This window comes from Salmo salar, chromosome ssa16 (genome assembly GCF_905237065.1).
Source record: "Salmo salar chromosome ssa16, Ssal_v3.1, whole genome shotgun sequence".
Taxonomy (NCBI): Eukaryota; Metazoa; Chordata; class Actinopteri; order Salmoniformes; family Salmonidae; genus Salmo; species Salmo salar.
Window position 1 is genome coordinate 24,593,147 of NC_059457.1, and position 26,353 is coordinate 24,619,499.

The 26,353-nt window shown below is 45.3% G+C and overlaps 3 protein-coding genes across 3 annotated transcripts; 1 reads left to right on the forward strand and 2 right to left on the reverse strand.

Annotated features, from left to right (window-relative positions):
• The first annotated feature begins 9,925 nt into the window (after positions 1–9,925).
• si:ch1073-390k14.1 (deoxyribodipyrimidine photo-lyase) lies at positions 9,926–18,425 on the forward strand. Its single transcript, XM_045697215.1, has 10 exons — positions 9,926–10,158; positions 10,505–11,277; positions 11,372–11,683; positions 11,778–11,950; positions 12,033–12,117; positions 12,212–12,444; positions 12,542–12,736; positions 16,974–17,199; positions 17,449–17,624; positions 17,808–18,425. The coding sequence occupies exons 1-10, from the start codon at positions 9,926–9,928 to the stop codon at positions 18,159–18,161; spliced, it is 2,760 nt and encodes a 919-aa protein (XP_045553171.1). The 3' UTR covers positions 18,162–18,425.
• A 1,487-nt stretch (positions 18,426–19,912) lies between these two features.
• Positions 19,913–22,282, reverse strand: LOC106573439 (ras GTPase-activating-like protein IQGAP2). The gene has a single exon (XM_014148489.2). The coding sequence runs from the start codon at positions 22,265–22,267 to the stop codon at positions 20,354–20,356; it is 1,914 nt and encodes a 637-aa protein (XP_014003964.1). The 5' UTR covers positions 22,268–22,282; the 3' UTR covers positions 19,913–20,353.
• A 1,069-nt stretch (positions 22,283–23,351) lies between these two features.
• On the reverse strand, positions 23,352–25,411 carry LOC106573440 (glycine cleavage system H protein, mitochondrial). Its single transcript, XM_014148490.2, has 5 exons — positions 25,205–25,411; positions 24,971–25,050; positions 24,753–24,816; positions 24,492–24,623; positions 23,352–24,152 (listed from the first exon to the last, which is right to left on the reverse strand). The coding sequence occupies exons 1-5, from the start codon at positions 25,398–25,400 to the stop codon at positions 24,055–24,057; spliced, it is 570 nt and encodes a 189-aa protein (XP_014003965.1). The 5' UTR covers positions 25,401–25,411; the 3' UTR covers positions 23,352–24,054.
• Between the last annotated feature and the right edge of the window lie 942 nt (positions 25,412–26,353).

Genomic DNA, 26,353 nt, shown 5'->3' on the forward strand with positions numbered 1-26,353 from the left:
CCAGATGACTTTCCTTTGTGAAAAAATTATTTGATGAATATTAATGACCTCACATGAATTATACTGCTGCTAATGCTGGGATGGGTATGGTGGGGGGGGTGTATGTGTGTGTAGGGGATATAATGTTTATTACCTACTTGTGTATACATATTTGATGCTGTGGGGGTACAGGGAGAAGGGTACAGGGAGGAGGTTTAAGGAGGGGGGATAGTAGGGTATAATGTCATGCACTGGAGTATCAGTGATCCTGGGGGAGGGGTCAGCGAGAGAGAGTGGGGGGAGACCAGAAGGGTTATAATGTCATTGGTATTGTTGTGTATATAGGCTCATTTAGATTTAAATTGGTTCAGTGTGAGCAGAGGAGAAAAGCCAGTTCATGTTTATTCATGAGTCCCTTGGCTCAGCCACCAGTTAAAGACACAGGGCTCTGTTTTCACTGATAACACCCCCACTCCAGCCTCAACCCCACACTAGGAGATTCTTTTTCATGATTTATCTGTGTGTGTGTGTGTGTGTGTGTGTGTGTGTGTGTGTGTGTGTGTGTGTGTGTGTGTGTGTGTGTGTGTGTGTGTGTGTGTGTGTGTGTGTGTGTGTGTTTCACATTATCAAGGTATCAGGTTTTTGTTCATCTCTAGGGATCCCAGTACAGTCACTGTCCTGATGGTGAGCTGATTGATGGAATACTATACTGCAATAGCCATTTCCCTAATGGTGTACAGTAGTAATAGTATACACACACACACACACACACAGTGAATGTCATTGAGGGAGAGTTTGCTCAGCACTTCAACAGGTATAGAGTGGTGTTTATTAGAAGATGTGCTTTCTATCCATCTTCTTAAGGATTCTATAATGGTCACTAGGCGAGAGAGATAGCCTGGTAACAGTCTATTAACAATGTGAATGTTCTGAAACAAAACCACATTCACTCCACAACATCGGGAAGGCTATATATTGTATATAGAGTGCCAGAAATGTCTGCTTTACAGGAGCATCTTAAAGGCGTAGTTCACACACATATGTGTAATTCTATCTACCTACCTACAGTTGAAGTCAGAAGTTTACATACACTTAAGACGAAGTCATTAAAACTCGTTTTTCAACCACTCCAAAATTTCTTGTTAACAAACTATAGTTTTGGAAAGTCTGGTTAGGACATCTACTTTGTGCATGACACAAGTCATTTTTCCAACAATTGTTTATAGACAGATTATTTCACTTATAATTCATTGTATCACAATTCCAGTGAGTCAGAAGTTTACATACACTAAGTTAACTGTGCCTTTAATCAGCTTGGAAAATTCCAGAAAATTATGTCATGGCTTTAGAAGCTTCTGTTAGGCTAACTGACATCATTTGAGTCAATTGGAGGTGTACCTGTGGATGTATTTCAACCTACCTTCAAACTCAGTACCTCTTTGCTTGACATCATGGGAAAATCAAAAGAAATCAGCCAAGACCTCAGAATTTTTTTTTAGACCTCCACAAGTCTGGTTCATCCTTGGGAGCAATTTCCAAACGCCTGAAGGTACCACGTTCATCTGTACAAACAATAGTACGTAAGTATAAACACCATAGGACCACACAGCCATCATACCGCTCAGGAAGGAGACGCTTTCTGTGTCCTAGAGATGAACATACTTTGGTGCGAGAAGTGCAAATCAATCCCAGAACAACAGCAAAGGACCTTGTGAAGATGCTGGAGGAAACAGGTACAAAAGTATCTATATCCACAGTAAAGCAAGTCCTATATCGACATAACCTGAAAGGCCACTTAGCAAAGAAGAAGTCACTGCTCCAAAACCGCCATAAAAAAGCCAGACTACGGTTTGCAACTGCACATGGGGACAAAGATCATACTTTTTGGAGAAATGTCCTGTGGTCTGTTGAAACAAAAATAGAACTGTTTGGCCATAATGACCATCGTTATGTTTGGAGGAAAAAGGAGGAAGCTTGCAAGCCGAAGAAAACCATCCCAACCGTGAAGCACGGGGGTGGAAGCATCATGTTGTGGGGGTGCTTTGCTGCAGGAGGGACTGGTGCACTTCACAAAATAGATGGCATCATGAGGGAGGAAAATTATGTGGATATATTGAAGCAGTCAGGAAGTTAAAGCTTGGTCGCAAATGGGTCTTCCAAATGGACAATGACCCCGAGCATACTTCCAAAGTTTTGGCAAAACGGCTTAAGGACAACAAAGTCAAGGTATTGGAGTGGCCATTACAAAGCCCTGACCTCAATCCTATAGAACATTTGTGGGCAGAACTGAAAAAGAGGCCCACACACCTGACTCAGTTACACCAGCTCTGTCAGGAGGAATGGGCCAAAATTCACCCAACTCATTGTGGGAAGCTTGTGGAAGGCTACCCGAAACGTTTGACCCAAGTTAAACAATTGAAAGGCAATGCTACCAAATACTAATTGAGAGTATGTAAACGTCTGACCCATTGGGAATGTGATGAAAGAAATAAAAGCTGAAATAAATAATTCTCTCTAATATTATGCTGACATTTCACTTACTTAAAATAAGGTGGTGATTCTAACTGACCTAAGAAAGGGATTTTTTACTAGGATTAAATGTCAGGAATTGGGAAAACTGAGTTTAAATGTATCTGGCTAAGGTGTATGTAAACTTCCGACTTCAACTGTATGTACATTTGCACAAAAATATCTATCTATCTATCTATCTATCTATCTATCTATCTATCTATCTATCTATCTATCTATCTATCTATCTATCTATCTATCTATCTATCTATCTATCTATCTATCTATCTATCTATCTATCTATCTATCTATCTATCTATCTATCTATCTATCTATCTATCTATCTATCTATCTATCTATCTATCTATCATTTTCTTCATTGTTATGCTCCACACACCCCTCTCCTGGGCAGCTACTTTACATCCATAATGAGATGCTCAATAGCAGGACAGTGAGTTTGGCATGCGTCACTGTGACTGTTCCACACACTCACCCCGCATTATGCCAATTCCTTATACACCACACACTCAGACAACACCACACACTCACCATGATAGGGGGTGGGTCATGGGTGTGTGTGTGTGTGTGTGTGTGTGTGTGTGTCAGGTTTGAGTGATTGTCACATTGTCAAACTGATCTGCATGCGAAAAGACCAGCAGTCTAATTACATCGCTGATGATTAAGTGTTTTACACACACACGCTGACGCTCACACACACGCTCACACACACACACACACACACACACACACACACACACACACACACACACACACACACACACACACACACACACACACACACACACACACGTTTAACTAACCTTGTGGGGACACAATTCCTCTAAACCTAACCCCAACCCTAGAAATTGCACACTCACAGGACTCACGCACACTGACACTCTAACGCACACACACACACACAATGCTAAAGTCGTTGTGGCATCGTTGTAGCACAGTGAAATATGACATATGATCCATCTGACTGTTTATGTGTGGTTCACTTCTTTCCACAGTAACACAGAGTTCAGAAAAGAAAAACTGCGAAGGAAATGATAATGTAAAACATACTGGATGTGTTATGGGGGAATGTAATGTTAAGCTCCATACACAGTCAGGTTCCTTTTCAGTTTCAAGTGTTCTTCCAGATTGAGATGCTGGTACTATCCCTGGTAGACTGATTGATTGTCTCTGGCATTTCAATTATGGCCAAATTAAATTGATTGGTCGGCGGACTATAAAACATTGCTGTTTAATAACGAAATGCCTTTTTCATTTTTCTTCATTCAATCCCATTCCGTCTGGACGGATCAAAGGAGCTCTCACCGTTTAATGATATGCAAATGGGATTTGCATGAACATGTTCAATGGTATTGATGTAATCATACAATATCCCATCCTCATTGTATAACATTTTGGGGCGGCAGGAAGCCTAGTGGTTAGAGCGTTGGACCAGTAACCAAAAGGTTGCTGGATCGAATCCCTGAGCTGAAATCTGTTGTTCTGCCCCTGAACAAGGCAGTGAACACACTGTTCCCCAGTAGGCCGTCATTGTAAATAAGAATTTGTTCTTAACTGACTTGCCTAGTTAAATAAAGGTAAAATAAAAATAAATTACTGTTGGTAAAACCAGATTTACAACCACTCTCCCTTCCCCACCTCTCCCTCCATTGCAGACTGTATCCAGCTCCTCTTGTCATTTCGATCCCGTCTGAAGAGTTGCATTGACTTAGCGGGCTAATACGTTTCGATCCCCAGGTTTGAACCCCATCGGTCTCATAAGCATGTGTAAACTCTTTCTTTAGTATTTAATCAGCTTGTTTCGCACCCGTTATGTTATATTGTGTTTGGTGCAGTGCCAACTCTCCCCTGGTATACTGCCAACTTTTTGTTTGTCTCTCTCATCTGAAAGATACCATCGCTGGAAAGCGGAGTCGTTGGCAACCGTTACCCTTGTCCAAACAATCCAACATCAAAAAAACATTGATTAGCGATGAATCCTCTCTAAACAATCTCCTAACGATGCGTTTCTCTGCTGCTAGCTCTGTTGTTTTGTGAGCGTGCCACGGCAGCTGGCTGGCATGTTGTCCACTTGCTGGCTAAGGGAGAAGAGAGAGATGGGAGCAGATGGAGGGAGTGGACACTTCATTGTTGGTATGGTGCCTGTCTTCTGAAAGCCAGCTGCCATTGATGTGCCTCTCAAACCGCCCATGCTCTTCATTGTCCTCCTTTTCATCCCTCCATCCTCACCCTCATTTTTGTCCTTCCTCTCATCATCCTCCTAGATCTAGTCTTCCTGTTTCGGCTCCCCTCCAGGGGTCTCAAGGGCTCTTCCTTCTCTCTTCATCTCCTCTTCATTTATTTTTTACCCAGATAAGTCAATTGCAAAAAAATCTTATTTGCAATGACAACCTGGCATCTGAGTATCTTGTCTGTCTGTGGGCACTGGTGTATCAGTGTGGAAGACTCTGTTCCTTTTCCTTTCCCCCTCTCTCTCTCCACCACCCTCCCCATCTCAGTGTGTGGGAACTAGCTCTGAGTGGATGGCACCGTGCCAACCTCATTCACAGCTCCTCTCTTCACTGCCCTCTTTTCTCCGTCTCTCTCTCCCTCCCTCTATATCTTTCTGTCTGTGTCTTTTACTCTGTCTCTCTGTCAGTCTGTCTGTCATTCTGTCTCTTACTCTGTCTCTCTGTCTCCGTCTCTCTATCTCTCACTCTCTCACTCTCTGTCTCTCTCTCCAAAGCGCCCTGTGTGTTGAGTTCAGCTGAAGCCCTGAAGTTAGTTTCATTACTCCCCTTTCTCTGGGGTACACATAACTCATATCACACAATTAACGCACACACCAGGAATCCAGGAAAGGAATCCCAGATTACACACACACACACATACACAGACACACACCCCTACCACTCCAGTATCCCTGCACATTGTAAATATGGTATTGGCACTGACCCTGGAACTGACCCTGTATATAGCTTACTTACTTTCTCGTGTTTTTCTTATTTTTATTTCTTGCGTGTTTTTGTTCTACTTTACTTTTTACTTTTTTTATTGAGGAGGGCTGCGGGGAGGAATTGTCCTGTCTTCTGTTCTATCTTCCACTATTACACACCTCTTCTCTCTCCTTTTATCTATCCTCCATTTTATCACACACCTCCTTTTCCTTTTCTCAAGCCTCAATACTATCTTCCTTCATTCCCTTTTCCTCTTTCTCTTCCTGTCCCCTCCACACCTTCCTTCTCTCAAAGCATCCAGAAGGGGATGGTCTCTCATCTCCAACCTTTCTGTTCTGTTCTGTTCCCCTCACCTCTATTCTCATTTCTTCTCTGCCCTCTCTCTATTTCTGCTCTCTAAACATCCCTGCAGTGATCCACAAAACCAACAACTGAGTGTTTGATCAGGCACTGGAATATAAACACTGAATTATCTACCCAACCTCCACTGTGTGTTTCTGTGTATGTATGTTAATGTTCTGCTATTCATGTAGATGGCAGTGTGTTGCTATGCGGTTGCTATAGGGCTAGGTGATCCCATCAAGCACACATCACAGCTAGATTTCTTCTGTGATACCTGCCATTGAAGTGACGTGGTCTCCCTGTTTCGCCTAACCTCTATTAACCCCTCAGCCTCTCACTGTCCTCCTTCTCTCCACTAGCTGATTCACTCAATGCTTCAAATGAGCGATTGACCACCGTGGTAAAACAGAGGAGAGAGACGAGAGATCGAGAGAGGGAGAAGGAAGGAGAGAGGAGAGGGGGGAGAGCGAGCAAGAGAGAGGATAGGTGAATGGGAAAGTCTTTGCTATCATGGAACCAGTGCCGAATTGGGACATTATAGTTAAGATGATGTATTTATTGTGGTTATGGTGAAGAAAAATAAATATCCCTCTTGCTGTGGGGTAGGAGCATGCATGTGTGTGTATGTGTTTGTGCTCTCCTCCCTTTCTGTTAGTAATCCATATGGAAGACCTACCTAATGAAATAACTGTGTTGGATGTCTTATTTACACCAACAGAGAGTACATAGCCTGTGGTTAATGTGTGTGTGTGTGTGTGTGTGTGTGTGTGTGTGTGTGTGTGTGTGTGTGTGTGTGTGTGTGTGAGTGTGTGTGAGAGAGAGAGAGAATGATTTATGAGTTGCATATATCTGCATATATCTATTCCAGTGACCTGTTTCTCCTCAATTGAGTTTTGAATCTCTTTCCATTAATTCTCCTGGAGATGCTATGGTTATATAGGAGTCTGCATGTGTGTGTTAAGGAGACAGAGCTGTGGCCACATGCCTTGTATGCAGGACAAAGACTACAGAGTAACACTATTGTCTGCTCCTTTACTCTTTCTCTCTCTCCCTTCCCTGTCTGTTGCTCAAATCAAATCAAAGTTTATTGGTCATGTACACAGATTTGCAGATGGTTCAGCAAAATGCTTGCGTTTCTAGTTCCAACCGAGCAGTAATAATACCTAGCAATACAAAACAATGCACACATATTCAAAGAAGTAAAATGAAAGAAATGAAGAAATATCAGAAAGAGCAATGTCAGAGTAGGTGTGTCCAAATGTTTGGACACACCTAGTCATGCAAGGGTTTTTCTTTATTTTGACTATGTTCTACATTGTAGAATAATAATGATGACATCAAAACTGTGAAATAACACATATGGAATCATGTAGTAACCAAATGAGTGTTAAATAAATCAAAATACATTTTATATTTGAGATTCTTTGAAGTAGCCATCCTTTGCCTTGATGACAGCTTTGCACACTTGGCATTCTCTCAACCAGCTTCATGAGGTAGTCACCTGGAATGAATTTCAATTAACAGGTGTGCCTTGTTAAAAGTTAATTTGTGGAATTTATTTCCTTCTTATGTGTTTGAGCCAATCAGTTGTGTCAGGTCAGTCTATGCGGAAAAGTGCAGTTGCAAAAACCATTGAGTGCTATGATGAAACTGGCTCTTATGAGGATCGCCACAGGAAAGAAAGACCCTGAGTTACCGCTGCTGCAGAGGATAAGTTCATTAGAGTTACCAGCCTCAGAAATTGCAGCCCAAATAAATGCTTCAAAGAGTTCAAGTAACAGACACATATCAACATCAACTGTTCAGAGGAGACTGTGTGAATCAGGCCTTCATGGTCGAATTGCTGAAAAGAAACCATTACTTAAGGACACCAATAAGAAGAAGAGACTTGCTTGGGCCAAGAAACATGAGCAATGGACATTAGACCTGTGGAAATCTGTTCTTGGTCTGATGAGTGCAAATTTGATATTTTTGGTTCCATCCACTGTGTCTTTGTGAGACGCAGAGTAGGTGAACGGATGATCTCCGTGTGTGGTTCCCACCGGGAAACATGGAGGTGGTGTGATGGAGCTTTGCTGGTGATTTATTTAAAATTCAAGGCACAGTTAACCAGCATGGCTACCACAGCATTCTGCAGTGATACGCCACCATCCCACCTGGTTTGCGCTTAGTGGGACTATCATTTGTTTTTCAACAGGACAATGACCCAACACACCTCCAGGCTGTGTAAGGGCTATTTGACCAAGAAGGAGAGTAATGGAGTGCAACATCAGATGACCTGGCCTCCACAATCACCCGACCTCAACCCATTTGAGATGGTTTGGGATGAGTTGGACTGCAGAGTGAAGGAAAAGCAGACAACAAGTGCTCAGCATATGTGGGAACTCCTTCAAGACTGTTGGAAAAGCATTCCAGGTGAAGCTGGTTGAGAGAATGCCAAGAGTGTGCAAAGCTGTCATCAAGGCAAATATAAAATATATTTTGATTTATTTAACACTTTTTTGGTTACTACATGATTCCTTATGCGTTATTTCATAGTTTTGATATCTTCACTATTATTCTACAATGTAGAAAATAGTAGAAATAAAGAAAAACCATTGAATGAGTAGGTACTGTATATGTATACTTTTGACTGGTACTGTATATGAACACCTGCTCTTTCCATGACATAGACTGACCAGGTGAAAGCTATGATCCCTTATTGATGTCACTTGTTGATGTCAGTATAGATGAAGGGGATGAGACAGGTTAAAGAAGGATTTTCAAGCCTTGAGACAATCGACACATGGATTGTGTATGTGTGCCATTCAGAGACAAAAGATTTTGTGCCTTCGAACCGGGGTATGTAGTGGGTTCCAGGTTCACCGGTTTGTGTCATGAACTGCAACGCTGCTGGGTTTTTCACGCTGAACAGTTTCCTGTGTGTATCAAGAATGGTCCATCACCCAAAGGACACCCAGCCAACTTGACACAACTGTGGTAAGCATTGGAGTCAACATGGGCCAGCATCCCTGTGGAATGCTTTCAAAATGCTTTTTTTTGTGTGTATAGGCAGTATGGACAGTATATGAATAGAATAGGTGTGTACATCAGTAGTTATATAGGATGAGCCATGACTAGAATACAGTATATCCATATAAAGTGGATAAAACAGTATGTAAACATGAATAAAGTGACCAGTGTTCAATGTCTCTATGTACATAGGGCAGCAGTCGCTAAGGTTCAGGCTAGAGTACCGGAAGGTGGCCGGCTAGTAACACTGACTAAGGTTCAGGGCAGGTTACTGGGAGGAGGCCGGCTAGTGGTGACGGTTTAACAGTCTGATGGCCTGGAGATAAAAGCTGTTTATCAGTCATGGCTCAGGTGGCTGATGCGTTGGTGATGCGTTGGGCTGACCACACCACCCTCTGGAGAGCCCTCATCTCTTCTCCTGTCACCTCTTTTTCTCTCCTTGATCTCTTAGGTATACATTCAAAACAGATCTTTATTGATAGCATGTGACGGCAGACAGATTTGTTTAGGCTTATGGCAGATTGGTCCATTCCCTGATCTGTCTGTTAGTGAGAGACAGAGCCAGCTAGTCTCCCTGTTCTCTATTGATCACACACTTAGAGCCTACATACTTTGTTTAAACACTATTGATCTCTCTCCCTCTTGTATAGCATGAGGATCAAGAGAATAAATGAAGGGTATAAAAGACACTTGGCGGGAGAGGGATGATGATTTTATTTGTCTTTAGTGTGGAGAGGGAAGCAGTGAGGGTTTCTCAGGAGCACCATGAGCGTAGTAAGTGAGACTAATGACTGTAATATTGTAGACTTGTGTGCCCTCTACTGGTCACAATGTTACATTGCATCACACCCGAAGTAATTACAAAACAGCATGGGATTGAGTTTGTGTAACTGGCTATCAGCTGTTGAGTAACTCATTCACTTTGCAGCATACTCGATTCTCTCAGTCCCACTATCTCCACTAATCGAAAACTTCAGAAAAATGCAAACGAAATCCACTTTAACAGTGTCTTTTCATGGATGATTACGACCTAATCTGGATTTTTGGGCATTTTGAATTTTAAGAGAGACTGACAGTTTCAGTAGGGAACTCCTCTCCATTTTATTGCTTTTCATCACCAGCAATAGACCATGCCTGTATCGGGTGGTGAGGACCCCATGTCCCAGGTTCGTCAGATGCTGAGAGAGTTGCTTGTGGGGAGAGAGAACGCCGAGGGCTTCTTCTGTCTGTGTGTGTCTGTACTGGGACACAACGATACACGGACACATTTCTTGCCGCTCATCCAGCTCCTAGCCACCGATCACAGCAGCCTTCACACCACCCTCACCTCCATCTATTTGGAATACTTCTCCAAGGTACGACTGTGTGTGTGTGTGTGTGTGTGTGTGTGTGTGTGTGTGTGTGTGTGTGTGTGTGTGTGTGTGTGTGTGTATGTGTATAGTCCAGTCATATTCTAAAAGTATTATAGATACTCTGTCTCAACACAATGACATTTGTTAGTTTGATAGTTGTGTGTGTTTTGTTAGTGTTGTAGGCCTAACGTACCCTGCCGGAAAATCCAGTTTAGACCAGATCGGATCTTGAGCTGTTCACTGGCTTGAGCTGGTACAGCTGGATTTTCCAGCAGAGTTGTATTTGTCAAGAAGGTAAAGCAGAGACAGAGACTATTTTGAACCTCTAACATTGTAAAGCTGTGTATATGACTAAAGCTGTATATATGACCGTAATTGTCTGTTACAGGATGAGGATGATGAGTTGGCAGTGGCTCTGGCTCTGTCCCTATTAGAGGTCAAAAGGCAACAGCAGACCGATACCAAGCCCCTCTTCCCAGACCCTAAACTCCAGGGTCAAACAGACACCCAGGCTACGGCAACATACAGGCCCCAGAATAGCTCCATTCAGAGTCAGTCAGTTTCTCCTAATGGTAGCTCCAGCCAGCCTCCGCCAGCCCCTCTGCCCAAGGGTGCGAGCTACGCCCAGCTAGCAGCAGCAGGAGGAAGGAGACAGACTCAGGCTCAACACCAAGACTCCACATCACCCAGAAGATCCTCTGGACATGGCAGCTCTCCTCAGACAGAGAGACAGAGAGGCCCAACCAAGACCCAGAAACAGACAGACATAAAATGGTCTAACGTCACTCAGGATGTGTGTGCATCTATTGCTACTTCTTTGACATCCAATCTCAACCAAACCAAAGATGACGTCACAGTGGTGGAGTGCGAAGTGGACCAATCTGAGAAGCCAAAGCGCTCAAAGAACCGACGTCAGCGGCGGAAGGGTTATGGCCAGCAGGTGGTAGGTGTGCCTCGATGCCCCTCGGCTCCACCCCCTGTGCTGCTGTGGTTCCGCAGGGACCTTCGTCTCCATGACAACCCAGCTGTGATTGGCTCGTTGGAGGCTGGAGGGCCGGTCATCCCCGTCTTTATCTGGTGCCCAGAGGAGGAGGAGGGTCCCGGGGTAACCGTGGCTATGGGAGGGGCCTGTAAGTATAAACATATACATATTATGTCATTATTTCTTTACCTCAGCTTCTGTGTCTCCTGATCTGTGTCTAATCCTTCTCTGTCTCATCCCAGGTAAATTCTGGCTGCACCAGGCCCTGTCCTGTCTCAGCTCTGCTCTGGAACACATCGGCAGCCATCTTGTTTTCCTTCGGCCGGATGAGGAGAGAGAGGGGATTGGTTCTTCGCTGCGTGCCCTGAGGAGTCTGGTGAGAGAGACAGGGGCGCAGACGGTGCTGGCTAGCGCCCTCTACGAGCCGTGGCTGAGAGAGCGGGACCAGGTAGTGGTGTCAGCGCTGCAGAAAGACAGAGTGGAGGTTAACATGGTCCACTCCTACTGTCTCAGAGACCCTTATACTGTTACTACTGAGGGGGTGGGACTCAGAGGTATGGTAATACTACAGTTACAACCACTACTACTGTTATTAACATTTAATATGACACAGCAGTAACTCTTTCACACACACATTCCCTCCCTCAGGTATTGGTTCTGTATCCCACTTCATGAGTTGCTGTCAGATGAACCCTGGCCCAGGGTTAGGGGTTCCCCTGGACCCCCCCATATCGCTCCCCTCACCCTCTGTCTGGCCTAGAGGCTGCCCTCTGGAGGGGCTAGGACTGGCACGCATGCCCTGCAGGAAGGATGGAACCACGGTCAGTAACCCCTTGGACTGAAGCACATGGGGGTCTGGGTTATTGTTGGTTGTATGTTAATGTGAGTGTGTGTCTGTTCCAGATTGACTGGGCGGCTAACATCAGGAGTTCCTGGGACTTCAGTGAGGAGGGGGCCCAGTCACGTCTAGAGGCCTTTCTAAATGATGGTGAGACACACACATTTCCCTTTCTCTACCTGTACTCGGAATTAAACCACCCTACAGAATAGATATGTTATATGTGTGTGTGTACGTATTCCAGGTGTGTACAGATATGAGAAGGAATCAGGGCGAGCGGATGCCCCCAACACCAGCTGTCTGTCTCCTTACCTGCACTTTGGCCAGCTGAGTGCTCGCTGGCTGCTGTGGGACACTAAAGGGGCGCGCTGCCGACCCCCCAAGTTCATACGAAAACTGGCCTGGAGGGACCTGGCCTACTGGCAGCTAACATTGTTCCCAGACCTGCCCTGGGAATCACTCAGACCACCATACAAGGCAAGGACAGGGTTAACACTAGCTCTAGCACTCTCTTCCTAGTTTGTATCCAATGAAAGCAGGACACTCACTCTCTTCTTGGTTTTTGTCCAATCAGGCCCTTCGGTGGAGCAATGAGAGGGGTCATCTGAAGGCGTGGCAGAAGGGCAGGACAGGTTATCCTCTAGTAGACGCTGCAATGAGACAGCTGTGGCTGACTGGATGGATGAACAACTATATGAGACACGTAGTGGCTTCTTTCCTCATAGCTTACCTCCATCTACCATGGCAAGAAGGATATCGCTGGTTCCAGGTGAGACTTACGCACACACGGTCGCACACACACAGACATACACACCAGACTATAGAGCTTTGTCTGTTTAATGAAAATGTCTAATACGACGAGTCGGCAGCTCTGGATGTTCAGCTTACTCCGGACCAGGCCCCTAGTCCCTGGGAATCGAAAGAGGAAGCGGCACCAAAAGGCAGGCGAGGCAGCATCCTGGTGAAAATCCGTCGGCCACCAAATAGACCTACATTGCCCTCTGTTCTATTGGCGAACGTGCAGTCACTAGAGAACAAACTGGATGAGCTTCATTCGAGACCATCCTATCAACAAGACCTGAAAAACTGTAATATCCGATGTTTTTCAAAATCATGGTTGAACGAGGACATGGATTATATACACTGAGTGTACAAAACATTAAGAACACCGGCTCTTTCCATGACATAGACTGACCAGGTGAACCCAGGTGAAGGCTATGATCCCTTATTGATGTCACTTGTTAAATCCACTTCAATCAGTGTAGATGAAGGGGAGGAGACAGGTTAAAGAATGATTTTTAAGCCTCAAGACAATTGAGAAGTGGATTGCGTATGTGTGCCTTTAGAGGGTGAATGGGCAAGACAAAGTATTTAAGTGCCTTTGAACGGGGTATGGTAGTAGGTGCCAGGTGAGCTGGTTTGTGTCAAGAACTGCAACGCTGTTGGGTTTTTCACACTCAATAGTTTCCCGTGTGTATCAAAAATGGTCCACCACCAAAAGGACATCCAGCCAACTTGACACAACTGTGGGAAGCATTGGAGTCAACATGGGCCAGCATCCCTGTGGAATGCTTTCGACACCTTTTGAGTCCATGCCCCGACTCAATGAGGCTGTTCTGAGGGCAAAAGGGGGTGTAACTCAATATTAGTTCCTAATGTTTGGTATACTCAGTGTCAGTGCTTCATTTGTAAATCGGGAGCTGCCGGAACAAAATTGAGCGCGAAAGGGGGGTGATTTGGAGAGCTCTGAGGTACCGGAATGCATGGAGAAAAAATATCACCTTTATAATGCAGCATTGCATGAATAGCATCACATTTGCGTAGTGGCATAGAGCAGTAGAGTCACTTACAGAAGTTGCACACATGGGAATTTCTTTTTGTGGCCTAGGGTCCGGGAAATGTTTGGCCTTTTATAAACGCATTTCATGCAATTCTACGTCATTTTACATGACTGGAGACTTTAGCATAATCTTTTTTAATGCCGCGTTCAAAACAACTGGGAACTCGGAGCTGGAAAATCTCTGACTCCCGACTTCAGTGCCTTCAAGGCAACTGGGAAATCGGGTAAAAACTAGCTCCAACTGGGAAAATTAGTTTTGACCGGCTTTCTAGAGCTCCGACTTTCTGACCTGAAGATCACTGACATCATGATTCGATCTAGTTTTTTTTTTGAGTTCCCAGTTGTCTTGAAAGCACCATAATACTGCACAAATGATCGAAATGACCGGTTACTTTGACACTGACAAACTTAGAATCTGAGATGAATCAATGAAAACGACCTTGTCTTGAATCCATCAATAGCCTAGGCCTAGTTGTGTGGAGACACATATTGTAGGCTACAATATCAGGAAATTATAGGAGAATTAACCAAGAGGCAACTCGAATGAACTTTGATCGCGTTCACTATAATTTTAACATTGCAAAAAGTGAAAATTATTTTTCATGCCACGAGAGGTATCGTGGATCCGGCTCAAATTAAGCACTGCTCAGTGTACATCTCGCTGGTTGTTCTATGCATTGTCAAGACCGGATGGCAGACTTGGGTAAGACGAAAGGAGGAGGGGTGTGTCTCTTTGTTAACAGCTTAAGTCTCAAGTTGTTGCTCGCCTGAGTTAGAATACCTAATGATAAGCTGCAGACCATAGTATTGACCATGATATTTATTTTTCATAGCTGTATATTTACCACGATAAACTGATGCTGGTAATAACACCGCACTCAACAAGCTGTATAGGGTCATAAGCAAACATCCGCACTGAGCTAAAGGCTAGAGCTGCCGCTTTCAAGGAGCGGTACTCCAATCCGGATGCTTATAAGAAATCCTGCTATGACCTCCAACAAGCCATCAAACAGGCAAATCATCAATACAGGACTAAGACCGATGCGTACCATGACGCTTGACGGATGTGGCAGGGCTTGCAAATGATCATGGATTACAATGGGAAACCCAACAGCGAGCTGCCCAGCGACGCTAGCCTACCAGACGATCTAAGTGCCTTCTATGCTTACTTCGAGGCAAGCAACACTGAACCATGTATGAGAGCACTAGCTGTTCCGGACGACTGTGATCTCGCTCTCTGTAGCTGATTTAAGTGGGACCTTTAAACAGGTTAACATTCGCAAAACCGTGAGGCCTGACAGAATACCCGGATGCGTACTCATTGCATGTGCTGACCAGCTGGCAAGTGTCTTCACTGACATTTTCAACCTATCCCTGATCCGGTCTGTAATAGCAACTTGTTTCAAGCAGACCAGCATAGTCCCCGTGCCAAAGAACGCCAAGGTAACCTGCCTAAATTACTATTGCCCCATAGCACTCACATCTATAGCCATGAAATAGCTCATATCAACAAGATAATTTCAGACACCCTGGACCCACTCCAATTCTCATACCGCCCCAACAGATTCACAGATGATGCAATCTCTATTGCATTCCACACTGCCCTCACCCACCTGGAGAAAAGGAATACCTATGTAAGAATTCTGTTCATTGACTAAAGCTCAGCATTCAACAAAATAGTCCCCTTCAAGCTTATCACCAAGCTCAGGACCCTGGGACTTAACACCTCCCTCTGCAACTGGATTCTGGACTTCCTGACGGGCCACCCCCAGGCAGTGCAAGTGGGCAACATCACATCCACCATGCTGACCATCAACATGTGGGCACCCTCAAGGGTGTTTATTTTACTTAATTTATTTAACCTTTATGTAACTAGGCAAGTCAGTTAAGACGCTGGGTCAATTGTGCACCGCCCTATGGGACTCCCAATCACAGCTGGATGTGATACAGCCTGGATTCGAACCAGGGACTGTAGTGACGCCTCTTGCACTCAGATGCAGTGCCTTAGACCGCTGCGCCACTCAGGAGCCTGGGGGGTGTGTGCTTAGATCCTCCTGTACTCCCTGTTCACCCATGACTGCGTGGCCAACACCATCAAGTTTACTGATGACCCGACGATGATGAGGCAGTCTATATTGTGTGCAGTGTGGTGCCAGGACAACAACCTCAACCTCAGTAAAACAAAAGAGCTGATTGTGGACTACAGGAAACGGATGCGTGAGCACACCCCATCCACATCATGGAGCTGTAGTGGAGCGGGTCGAGAGCCACTCAGTTGTGAGGAGGGCACGACAGCGCCTCTTCCCCCTTTTAGGAGGCTTAAAAAATTTGGCACGGGCCCTCAGATCCTCAAAAAGTTCTACAGTTACACAATTGAGAGCATCTTGACTGGCTGCATCACCTCTTGGTACGGCAACTGCAAGGCACCTGACCGCAAGGCACTACAGATGGTGGTGAGTACAGCCCAGTACATCACTCGGGCCAAGCTCCCTGCCATCCAGGACCTCCATACCAGGCAGTGTCAGAGGAAGGTCCAAAAAATGGTCAAAGACTCCAGCCACCCAAGTCATAGACTGTTTTCTCTGCAAGCGGTACCAGTGCACCAAGTCTGGAACCAATAGGACCCTGAACAGTTTATACCCCCAAGCCATAAGACTGCTAAAAAAAAGCCTGCAAAATAGCTAATCAAATGGCTACCCGGACTAGCTGCATTGACCCTTTTTTGCACTAACTCTATGCACACACAGTGGACTCACTCACCCATACTTACACTGACACCCCAACACACACACACTACAAATGCCCACACATGGATACTGATGCCACACACTCACCACACACTGCTGCTGCTGCCTATTATCTATGCTGTTGCTTTGTCACTTTACCCCTACCTATATGTACATAGTGTCTACCGCAATAACCTCATACCCGTGGACATCGATTCGGTTCTGGTGCTAACTGTATATAGCCATGTTATTTTTACTCGTTATTGTTATTCACAGGGTCACTATTTCTATTATTTATTTTTTACTTTGTCTTTAACTCTGCATTGTTGGAAAAGGACCCTTAAGAAAGCATTTCACAGTTAAGTCTACACCTGTTGTTTACAAAAGCATGTGACAAAAAACATTTGATTTGATACTAACATTGGACTGTGTGTGTGTAGGACACCCTTGTGGATGCTGACGTGGCCATAGATGCCATGATGTGGCAGAATGGAGGCATGTGTGGTCTGGACCACTGGAACTTTGTCATGCACCCTGTTGACGCAGCCATGACCTGTGACCCTTACGGAAACTATGTCAGGAAGTGGTGCACTGAGCTGGCGGTGCTGCCTGATGACCTCATACACAAACCCTGGAAGTGCCCAGCCTCCATGCTGCGCCGTGCCGGTGAGAGACAACAGCACCAGCCTTATCCTCCTAATCTTAACGTAAACTTCCAAAGTTAGTCTAACCTTATTGTAATAACTTTACCATAGCCTTACCCTTATCTTACTGTAGAGTTACCATAACCTTACCATAGCCATACTATAGCTTTACCACTAACCCAACTCTCATGTGTTTCTCTGTATAGACTTGTGGGTGTTTAACTCCCCTTATCCATCTACACTTTAGCTAAACCTCAGCCTCTCCCTCTAGGTGTAGTCCTAGGCCAGTCCTACCCAGAGCGTGTGGTGACAGATCTGGAGGAGAGGAGGAGCCAGTCTTTGCAGGACGTGGCATTGGTGAGGAGGCGTTTTGGGGAGTACGTGGACCCCTGCTCGGGGTGCGACCTGGTCCCCCTGCCCCCCCGCCTGGTCTCGGAGGCCATGGGTGTATGTCAACTCACTGCTTCTATCGTATTATGTCTCATGAGTGGTCCTCAGTACTGTATTTCCTGTTTGATTTCTTTCTTTGGCCACATGGTTTTTGTATGCCTTCAGACAATTTTTCACATACAAATGTCACACTGTGAACTAAATTGAGTGAGTGACAGCTTCTCTCCCTTTCTCTGTCAGGGAGGTATGGTCAGCACAGGTGGGCAGTTCCTCCTGCCTGTCATCACCCGTATGGAGTTCAAGCACCAATCAGACGATCCAGACGCGGACGCTGCCTCTAACCCCTACAACGCCGTTCTGAAGGGCTACGTGAGCCGCAGGCGGAATGAGACCATCGCCTTCCTGAACCAGACAGACTTCACAGCCAGCGTGATAAATGAGGGAACAGAGAGGAGGGAAAGACAGGAGCGAGACCAGAGGAGGATGGAGGGACTACCACGCCCCCTTGCAGCTCAAGGAAGGGGAAAGAGGACCCCCGCTGCCAAGGACAGGTTCTCCACAGTGCCTGGGGGAGTGGCTACTTCTCACAGATGACCATAAGGGCAGGGGCTAAAGGTTCGATAGAGCCACTGTGGTGCCCAGTGGCCTTTTCTCAATTGGTTTGCTTAACTTCTGCGTCCTTCCTCACATACTGTTGAAAATGGTCAGATGTAAATCGAGGAGACGCGGGGAGGAGAGGGAATGTGGACAAAACTGTGCTTGTGTCAAATGTCTCTCCTTCACTCGCGTGTCATCAGGCAAATTCTGTTTACAGTGGATCACAAAAAATAAATGTGTAAAGTGATCAAAATGAATTAAGTTAGTTGTGCAAGACATTTTCTTGATAAACGCTACTTACCATTTTTAAACGTATGCATGCTTTTCTGCTCCGACAAAACAAAAGCTGATTCAACTGGGGTGTGGCAGATTTAAAAACTCCAGTAGGATACATGACTATCCTCGATGATTTTATTTTATTTCACCTTTATTTAACCAGGTAGGCCAGTTGAGAACAAGTTCTCATTTACAACTGTGACCTGGCCACGATAAAGCAAAGCAGGGCAACAAACAACACAGTTACACATGGGACAAACAAACATATAGTCAATAACACAATAGAAAAGTCTATATACAGTGTGTGTGAATGTAGTAAAATTAGGGAGGTAAGGCAATAAATAGGCCATAGTGGCAAAATAATTGCAATTTAGCAATTAAACACGAGTGATAGATGTGCAGAAGATGAATGTGCAAGTAGAGATACTGGGGTGCAAAGGAGAAAAAAAATAACTATGGGAATGAGGTAGTTGTGTGGGCTATTTACAGATGGGCTGTGTACAGGTGCAATGATCGGTAAGCTGCTCTGGCAGCTGATGCTTAAAGTTAGTGAGGGAGATGTAAGACTCCAGCTTCAGTGATTTTCTGGAGTGAACCAAGGGCTATATCTATTCTTAGTTCTACATTTTTTGAATGGGGCATGTTTATTTAAGATGGTGAGGAAGGCACTTATAAAGAATCACCAGGCATCCTCTACTGACGGGATGAGGTCAATATCCTTCCAGGATACCCGGGCCAGGTCGATTAGAAAGGCCTGCTCGCTGAAGTATTTTAGGGAGCATTTGACAGTGATGAGGGGTGGTTGTTTAAACACGGACCCATTACGGACACAGGCAGTGATCGCTGAGATCCTGGTTGAAGACAGCAGAGGTGTATTTAGAGGGCAGGTTGGTCAGGATAATACCTATGAGGGTGCCCGTGTTTACGGATTTAGGGATGTACCTGGTAGGTTCCTTGATAATTTGTGTGAGATTGAGGGCATCTAGCTTAGATTGTAGGACGGCCAGGTTATTAAGCATATCCTAGTTTAGGTCACCTAACAGTACGAACTCTGAAGATAGATGGGGGGGCAATCAATTCACATATTTACATTTACATTACATTTTAGTCATTTAGCAGACGCTCTTATCCAGAGCGACTTACAGTAGTGAATGCATACATTTCATACATTTTTTTTCTCCGTACTGGTCCACCGTGGGAAACGAACCCACACCCTGGCGTTGCAAACACCATGCTCTACCAACTGAGCCACACGGGACCAGAGAAGAATGGCAGAAACTCCCCAAATACATGTGCGCCAAGCTTGTAGCGTTATACCCAAGAAGACTCGAGGCTGTAATCGCTGCAAAAGGTGCTTCAACAAAGTACTGAGTAAAGGGTCTGAATACTTTAGTAAATGTATTATTTCATTTTTTATTTTGAATAAATTGGCAAAAAATTCTAAAAACCTGTTTTTGCTTTGTCATTGTGGTATTTAGGTCTGAATACTTTCCGAATGCACTGTATATAACTTCTACATATAAAATGTAAATGCCATTATAATATACTTATGAAAAATATATTCCATGTACAATTAATTACCCAGTGGAAAACTGAACATGAAAAAAAATTCTATAATTAAGCAACAGATATAACATGACAATACAAGCAACAAACCCATTTCAATGTGAGCTTAATTTTGGTATAAAGTGATTAATCAAATGTGTGTGTGGGTCACCAGCCTGAGGGTGTGTGCGTGCATGTGCGTGGGTGTGTTTAGCTCACCAGCCTGAGGATGGCCAGTCAGACATACATAACACGTTAACCACCATTCAAACATCCTATACCAAATGTTGCTTTGTCAAAAGGCACACAATTCTTTCACACCTATGCCCACTTAATCTTTTCCCCTCCACCTTTGGTTTAATGATCCCTCATTTTCCATAGAACTTCTTGTTGAGGAGGAAGATGAGCAGGTTGATGTTGACTTTGGCTTTGTCAAACATCTTCATCACCGCCACTCCCTCGTACTGCAGCTGGAGCAGATCCTGGAAATGGAGTTGGACCTTTTCCATCTCAACTCCCATGAACTTGGCCTTCACCTCAAAGTCCCCAACTTCCTCACTGGGAGAGATGTCAAACATTACATATTTGAACTGGTTGGTCTGCAGCCCCTCTATCTCCAGGATCACTCCCTTCTCATGCAGTCGGGCAGCTGTGTACTTCAGAGACTGATGCTTCCACTTCTTACTGCCCTTCTCCTCCACCTTCCTTTCTAGCTTGATGGACCGCCGCGTGTTCTTCCTGTTGAGGTTGTCGAGGCAGGTCTTGATGTAAGTGTCGTAGTAGTTGGTCTGGTCCTGATAGAAGGCTGTCTTGGAGTTAAGCGCGCTCAGTGCCTGCTGGAGCTTCACCAGCTCCGCCTTCCTCCTCTGTCTGTAGCGTCTCTGGTAACGAATGTCCTTGGCGATGTCGTTGATGAGGTCTTGGTACTTGTTGCTAGCGGTGACCAGGCCAGCCTGCTCCAGGGTTCGGAGGTTGCGCAGGATCTTCCTCTTCTTCTGCTCTAGAGGCAGCTGTCTGTCCTCCAGCACCGCCTGGCTGCTCTTCAGCCCCTCTGGGGTCTGGGCGTCCTGCACCGCACGCAGCGCCACCACCTTAGAATGCTCACACTCCTGGAGGGCAGAGGCCGGGGTCTCAAGGGTCTCTGGGAGAGTCTCTCCTGGCTGGATCCTGATCACATCTACTATCAGCTTCTTAGTCTTCATCATCAGGCCTTTCGTGTCCTTGTCATCTCCCTCCAGAAGCTCAAACTTGCTGGTGAGTGTGAGGGAGATCTCCGTCTTAGCCAGCTGACTCAGGGTGCTCTCCTTGTTGGGATGGTTAGGATCCACGGCTCCTTCACCCAGCAGTGCCTCCACATCAGGCGCGTCCCCCAGGTCCTCCAGCAGCTCATGCAGCAGGTCGTTGTGGTCGGGGGAGATGGCCTCCAGGTGCTCCAACACCAGCGAGTGTGTGTTGATGATCTCATCTATAGAGATGTAGATGACAGGCTTGCTCAGAGTCACCATGTCAGAGTACTCATCCACGTTAAACTTCTCCTCTGGCTCGGGGACGTCACACGCAGCCTGGAAAAAACCCCTGAACTTCTGGTATGTCTGGGAGATGTAGTTATTCATGGAGGTCATGTGGGCATTCTCTCCCTCGAACAGCTTGTTGGCGGCGGCATGCTGCAGCATCTTGGCCACGGAGCCCAGGTTACGACGCTGGTCAGAGTGGAGCTGACCTCCGGCTGACATGTCGATGATGTCGAAGCCGTCCGGAGCCACTATGGCTGGGTTCATGTAGCGGTAGTACAGCAGGTTCCCTACAATCTTCAACAACTCATCCTCTGTAGCGTCAGGGAACTTTTCATGAAGGGAATGCTTTAGGACCTTTGCAATGTATCTCATGCCATAGGGGATGTTATCCAGTGACGACACAATGGAGTTGAGCACTTTGTCTGTGGCCGTCCGCAGCGCCTGACTGGAGGACTCCAGCTTGGCGCGCACCTCCTTGTGTGACATGGCCTGGTCCGGGGTCACCTCGTAGGGCAGTTTACTGTCCTCTCCAGTGTTGGTCTCCAGCTGGTTGACCCAGGCCTTGTACACATCCACAGGGTTGGTGTTGATGCCCAGGCCCTTGTCCTCGATGATCTCCTTGACAACAGGCGCCAGCAGCTGCCTCAGCGTGTTGTGACCACGGGCTCCACGGTTGAAGCTCACCACCATCTTGATGACCGTGGGGTTCCCGGTCACGATGTCCTGGATCTGGTCCACCTTGGACTTGATCTCCTCCTCCAGATACATATGGTGTCCAGGGCACAGCTGGGGGCTGAGGGGGGTCTATAAACAAGCGGCAACAGTGACTCATTTCTGGAAATGTGGATTTTTAAAAGTAGAAGCTCAAACTGCTTGGGCACAGACCTGGATAGCATGACAGAACTCTGCAGTCTCTCTCTGCAGTAGATAGAACTTCCAAAGGGAGTGGAGTTGCAATCTTGGCAGAAAATGTAGTTGGGGGTGGACATTTCTGCATTTTTGGTGGCCTTCCTAAGCCAGGATTCAGACAACTAGGACATCAGAGTTGGTGGAGTTTGCTAAAGCTGTTTTATTCACTAACTTAGGGAGAATGAAAGGTGACTATCGAGGAGGGGAGGACACTTCCATTCGCCTACTAACTAATTGACATCTTATCAGTTTTAGTGGCCTTTTCACGTTTGGGAAAAAGTCCGTTGGAAGACTGTCCTTCCCGCCTTGATAGCCGCCTGTTGGCGAGGAAGCACAAGTGTATCCTACCTTGGAAGGGTTTTGATATCTGCCAGTCCCCCTTTGAATCGGATATTGTATTGTCAGAGGAAAGCATGCACACATTTAAAAACTATATGCTACTTATCCTTTTATCTATAACTGTCTTGCACAACTTTTATCACTTTACACATTTTGGGATCCACTTCTGTAAACAATTTGCCTGATGGCGCGCGAGTGGAGAAGCTTCTCATTTCATACAAGCACATTTGTCCACCGACACCTCTCCTCGATTACCTCAGACTTTTTTTTAAAAGGAGGCGAGCGAGGACGGAGGCGAGGATGCAGGAGTTAAGCCAATCTAATTGAGAAAAGACCCAGGTTACAGAAGGTGGAGGATGGATTTTTACCAAATGAGAAAAGTCCAAAAACTACCTTGGTAGTTTCAAAATGGGTGCATGTTCCAGGTCATGCAATCATGCTGCAACATGTCAGTAACCACATTATGGGTTATGCTGTAACAGGAACAAACTGCTGTTTACATGAATTTATTTAAATGAGTCAATTACCAAAGCCATTTATAATAACAACATTCTGTAATGGAGGCTGGAGGGGGGTAAAGTTGAAAAGATACAGTACTAACACATTCAAAGTAAATACACAAGTGTAAGTTTTATTTTTAAGTCTCCTCTCGATAGTGCCAGTACATGCAGAGGCCCAACATACAGTAAAAACCAGCCTGCACTAGATCCAAAGTGCTTTATTGTTAGTCCCTTCCCTCTACTACCCTATCAGACGGACTGATCCAGACAGCTGTATTTGATAGTGAAATTCTGAGGACTATTTTTCCTAGTAGTATTCACAATCTTAAGTTCCTCATATCCTGTGCTTGGGGCAGGCCTTGAGCGCCCGAGGAGAGATTGAGGATGAATCTTAAAAAGCCTTTTCCTCAATTCCTCAAAACAGAGCGAAACCCTCAGATTTGTTTTATTAAGGAGGCAGAGAGCAGACACAAGGAATCAAGGAAAAGACTTGAGATTCTTCCATAGGCTGCATCAGGACTCATCAGGAGTCGTACAGTATCACTCATCCACATACTGTACATGTCACAGGTGTAAGACACTTGTCCTCAGCATCTCCATTAAGTCAGTCATTACCAGTACAATAAAGACTCCTAACATTCAGAGCACAATAACACTGGCAGGTCAATACAGATGAGCTCTGCAGCCTCTCTGGCATCCCTGTTGGTTCCCCGGTGTAGTGTCATGGCACAACTGGTGCACTTCCTCTACTAATGATTGACAGGCAGGTGAGGGGGTGGGGGTGATAAGGGTTGGGGCTAGGCAGTGCTAGTCCTCTATGGATCTGATGTATCTCTCATAAGCCTTCTCATCCATCAAAGCATCCAGCTCCTTAGGGTTGGCAATGGTCATCTTCATCAGCCAACCTGTCCCAGCAGGGGTTACAGGTCAGAGGTTAGCCTAGACATAGGCCCTGTTTGAATATTCTTTCTTTCCTTAAAATAAATCACTGATGTTACATTTACATTTTAGTCATTTAGCAGACGCTCTTATCCAGAGCGACTTACAGTAGTGAATGCATACATTTCATACATTTTTTTTCTCCCATACTGGTCCCCCATGGGAATCGAATCCACAACCCTGGCGTTGCAAACACCATGCTCTACCAACTGAGCCACACGGGACTACTGTGTGATGTGTGTGCGCGCGTAGACTAGATTATGCATGCATGTCGGCGGGTGTAGAGTGTGTGTATGTATGCTCACCGTCATTGTAGCAGGACTTGTTGACAAGGCCGGGGTTGTCTGCAAGGAGTGTGTTGACCTCTGTAACTTCCCCGGTTAGAGGAGAGTACAACTCACTAGCTGCCTTCACACTCTCCAATGCGCCAAACTCATCTAAAAAAGGAGAGTGATAGGTCAGGTCATGAACAGGTCTTGAGGAAGGCAAGGGTGACTAGTATAACCCAAGAGGACCAGCGGTCGCATTACCCTCCTCACAAGTCTATGGTAGTAATTGCTCCTTACCAGTCTGTGCCAGCTGTGTGCCAACCTCTGGTAGTCCACAGTACACCACATCTCCTAGAGCCTCCTGCATGACAGATTTAGATCATGAGAAATTAACTAAATGTGTCACTTCATGATCCGTGTGCCACAACACACGCTAACACTGGGTAGTTAAGACCACAGGTCCCAATGTGGCTCATACAAACTAGCGGGAACATACGCTCGTGATAACAACCCACCTGAGCAAATTTGCTGATGCCAACCGTTCCTACCTCTCCCTCTACTCGTATCCATTCGTGTTTGTCTGTGAATTTAAGAGCTGTGGAATTCAGGAAAATAGTAAAATTAGTTCGAGTAGACACAAACCGAAAAACAGTTATATCTACACGCTAAACTAGCTACGTTACGGTCGTGCAATGCGTCCTTGCTATGAACCACCTGTGTTACGATGTCCACAAGCCAAGTAACGTTACCTGATGAGAGTCGGGTGGTAGTGGATAAAGTCCGTAGTAAGTATGCCCTGGATACCAGCCGAGAGGGAGGTAGCTGTGCCAAACGATAGAGCAAGGCAGAAGAAAAGTTGGAAGACAAGCAACGTAGCATCACACATGTAGCCATTGTCGTCGCGTTTTGACGACTGCAATGACTGTCGCCTTTTTTAGACGTCATCACCTCAGACGCCACTAGTTCAGCAGGCACAACGTTATGGAACGTTAGAGTTACAAATAGCCTTGTGGCATGTGTAAAACAAACATGCATTTTTGACATGTGGAATACAGATAGGAATACATCCAGAGAATAACATATTCATATTTTTTTTCAATATGGACAATGGGAATAGAAAATACAAAGTTGTTGATTCGAATAGAGAGGCTTCAGGCTACCAAATAAATTTTATTAGTCACATACAAATATTGTAGCGTAATGCATTAGGTGATAGTGGGGTAAGCCAAGCCATTTTTTACATTCAGCATCACTTCGTCAAGGGAAATATAGTATTCTTACTAACAAAGATATCTACATATATTTCACAATGTTGTGTATCCCTGAAAATAATCAAAATCCATGTAAACAACAGATTTGAAAACATAGCTTGTCCCAAAAAAAGTGGTCTCTTGGCACAACTTGCTCCGGGTATGGGGCAAGTTGAGACACTGGACAGGGTAAGTTTAGCCCTTATCGTGACTCTCAGTTCCATAACAAAGACTACCACAGTACGAGTCATAATACCCATAAAACCTAGTGGTCAAACAGTAAAATGGTTCCAATTGTTCTTCCCATAGGGGATTTTGGATGTAGGCTTACCCTGGTGTGACATTTTGTTAACTGTGTAAATCTCTCTAGGACAAGGTGACTTTTATCAATATATTCGCCAGTATTTAACACCCCCCCCCCCCCCCCCCTCAAAATGAAAGGCTAATTAGCTGCTAATGTGGCTATCACAAAGAGCTACAAATGTCGTGATGATCTGGACGAGACTGCCGAATCGAGGCAAAGGTAAGAATCTCTGTATTAACTAACTAAGTAAAGGTAGTAATGAATAAATTGGCTACCTTCCTTTAAATGGACAATTGTGTAAACTTTCTTGTGCAAGTTAATATGGACACAATACCTGTTAGCAA

What these genes read in the sequence shown, in the direction of transcription:
- si:ch1073-390k14.1 (XM_045697215.1), top strand. Translation starts at nt 9,926, where the DNA reads ATGCCTGTATCGGGTGGTGAGGACCCCATGTCCCAGGTTCGTCAGATG. An exon ending in AGAGGCCTTTCTAAATGATG is followed by an intron (nt 12,118 to 12,211) that starts GTGAGACACACA and finishes TACGTATTCCAG; the next exon opens with GTGTGTACAGATATGAGAAG. An exon ending in CACTCAGACCACCATACAAG is followed by an intron (nt 12,445 to 12,541) that starts GCAAGGACAGGG and finishes TTGTCCAATCAG; the next exon opens with GCCCTTCGGTGGAGCAATGA.
- LOC106573439 (XM_014148489.2), bottom strand. Translation starts at nt 22,267, where the DNA reads ATGTATCTGGAGGAGGAGATCAAGTCCAAGGTGGACCAGATCCAGGAC.
- LOC106573440 (XM_014148490.2), bottom strand. Translation starts at nt 25,400, where the DNA reads ATGACGTCTAAAAAAGGCGACAGTCATTGCAGTCGTCAAAACGCGACG. An exon ending in TACCACCCGACTCTCATCAG is followed by an intron (nt 25,051 to 25,204) that starts GTAACGTTACTT and finishes TGAATTCCACAG; the next exon opens with CTCTTAAATTCACAGACAAA. An exon ending in CACACAGCTGGCACAGACTG is followed by an intron (nt 24,624 to 24,752) that starts GTAAGGAGCAAT and finishes CTCCTTTTTTAG; the next exon opens with ATGAGTTTGGCGCATTGGAG.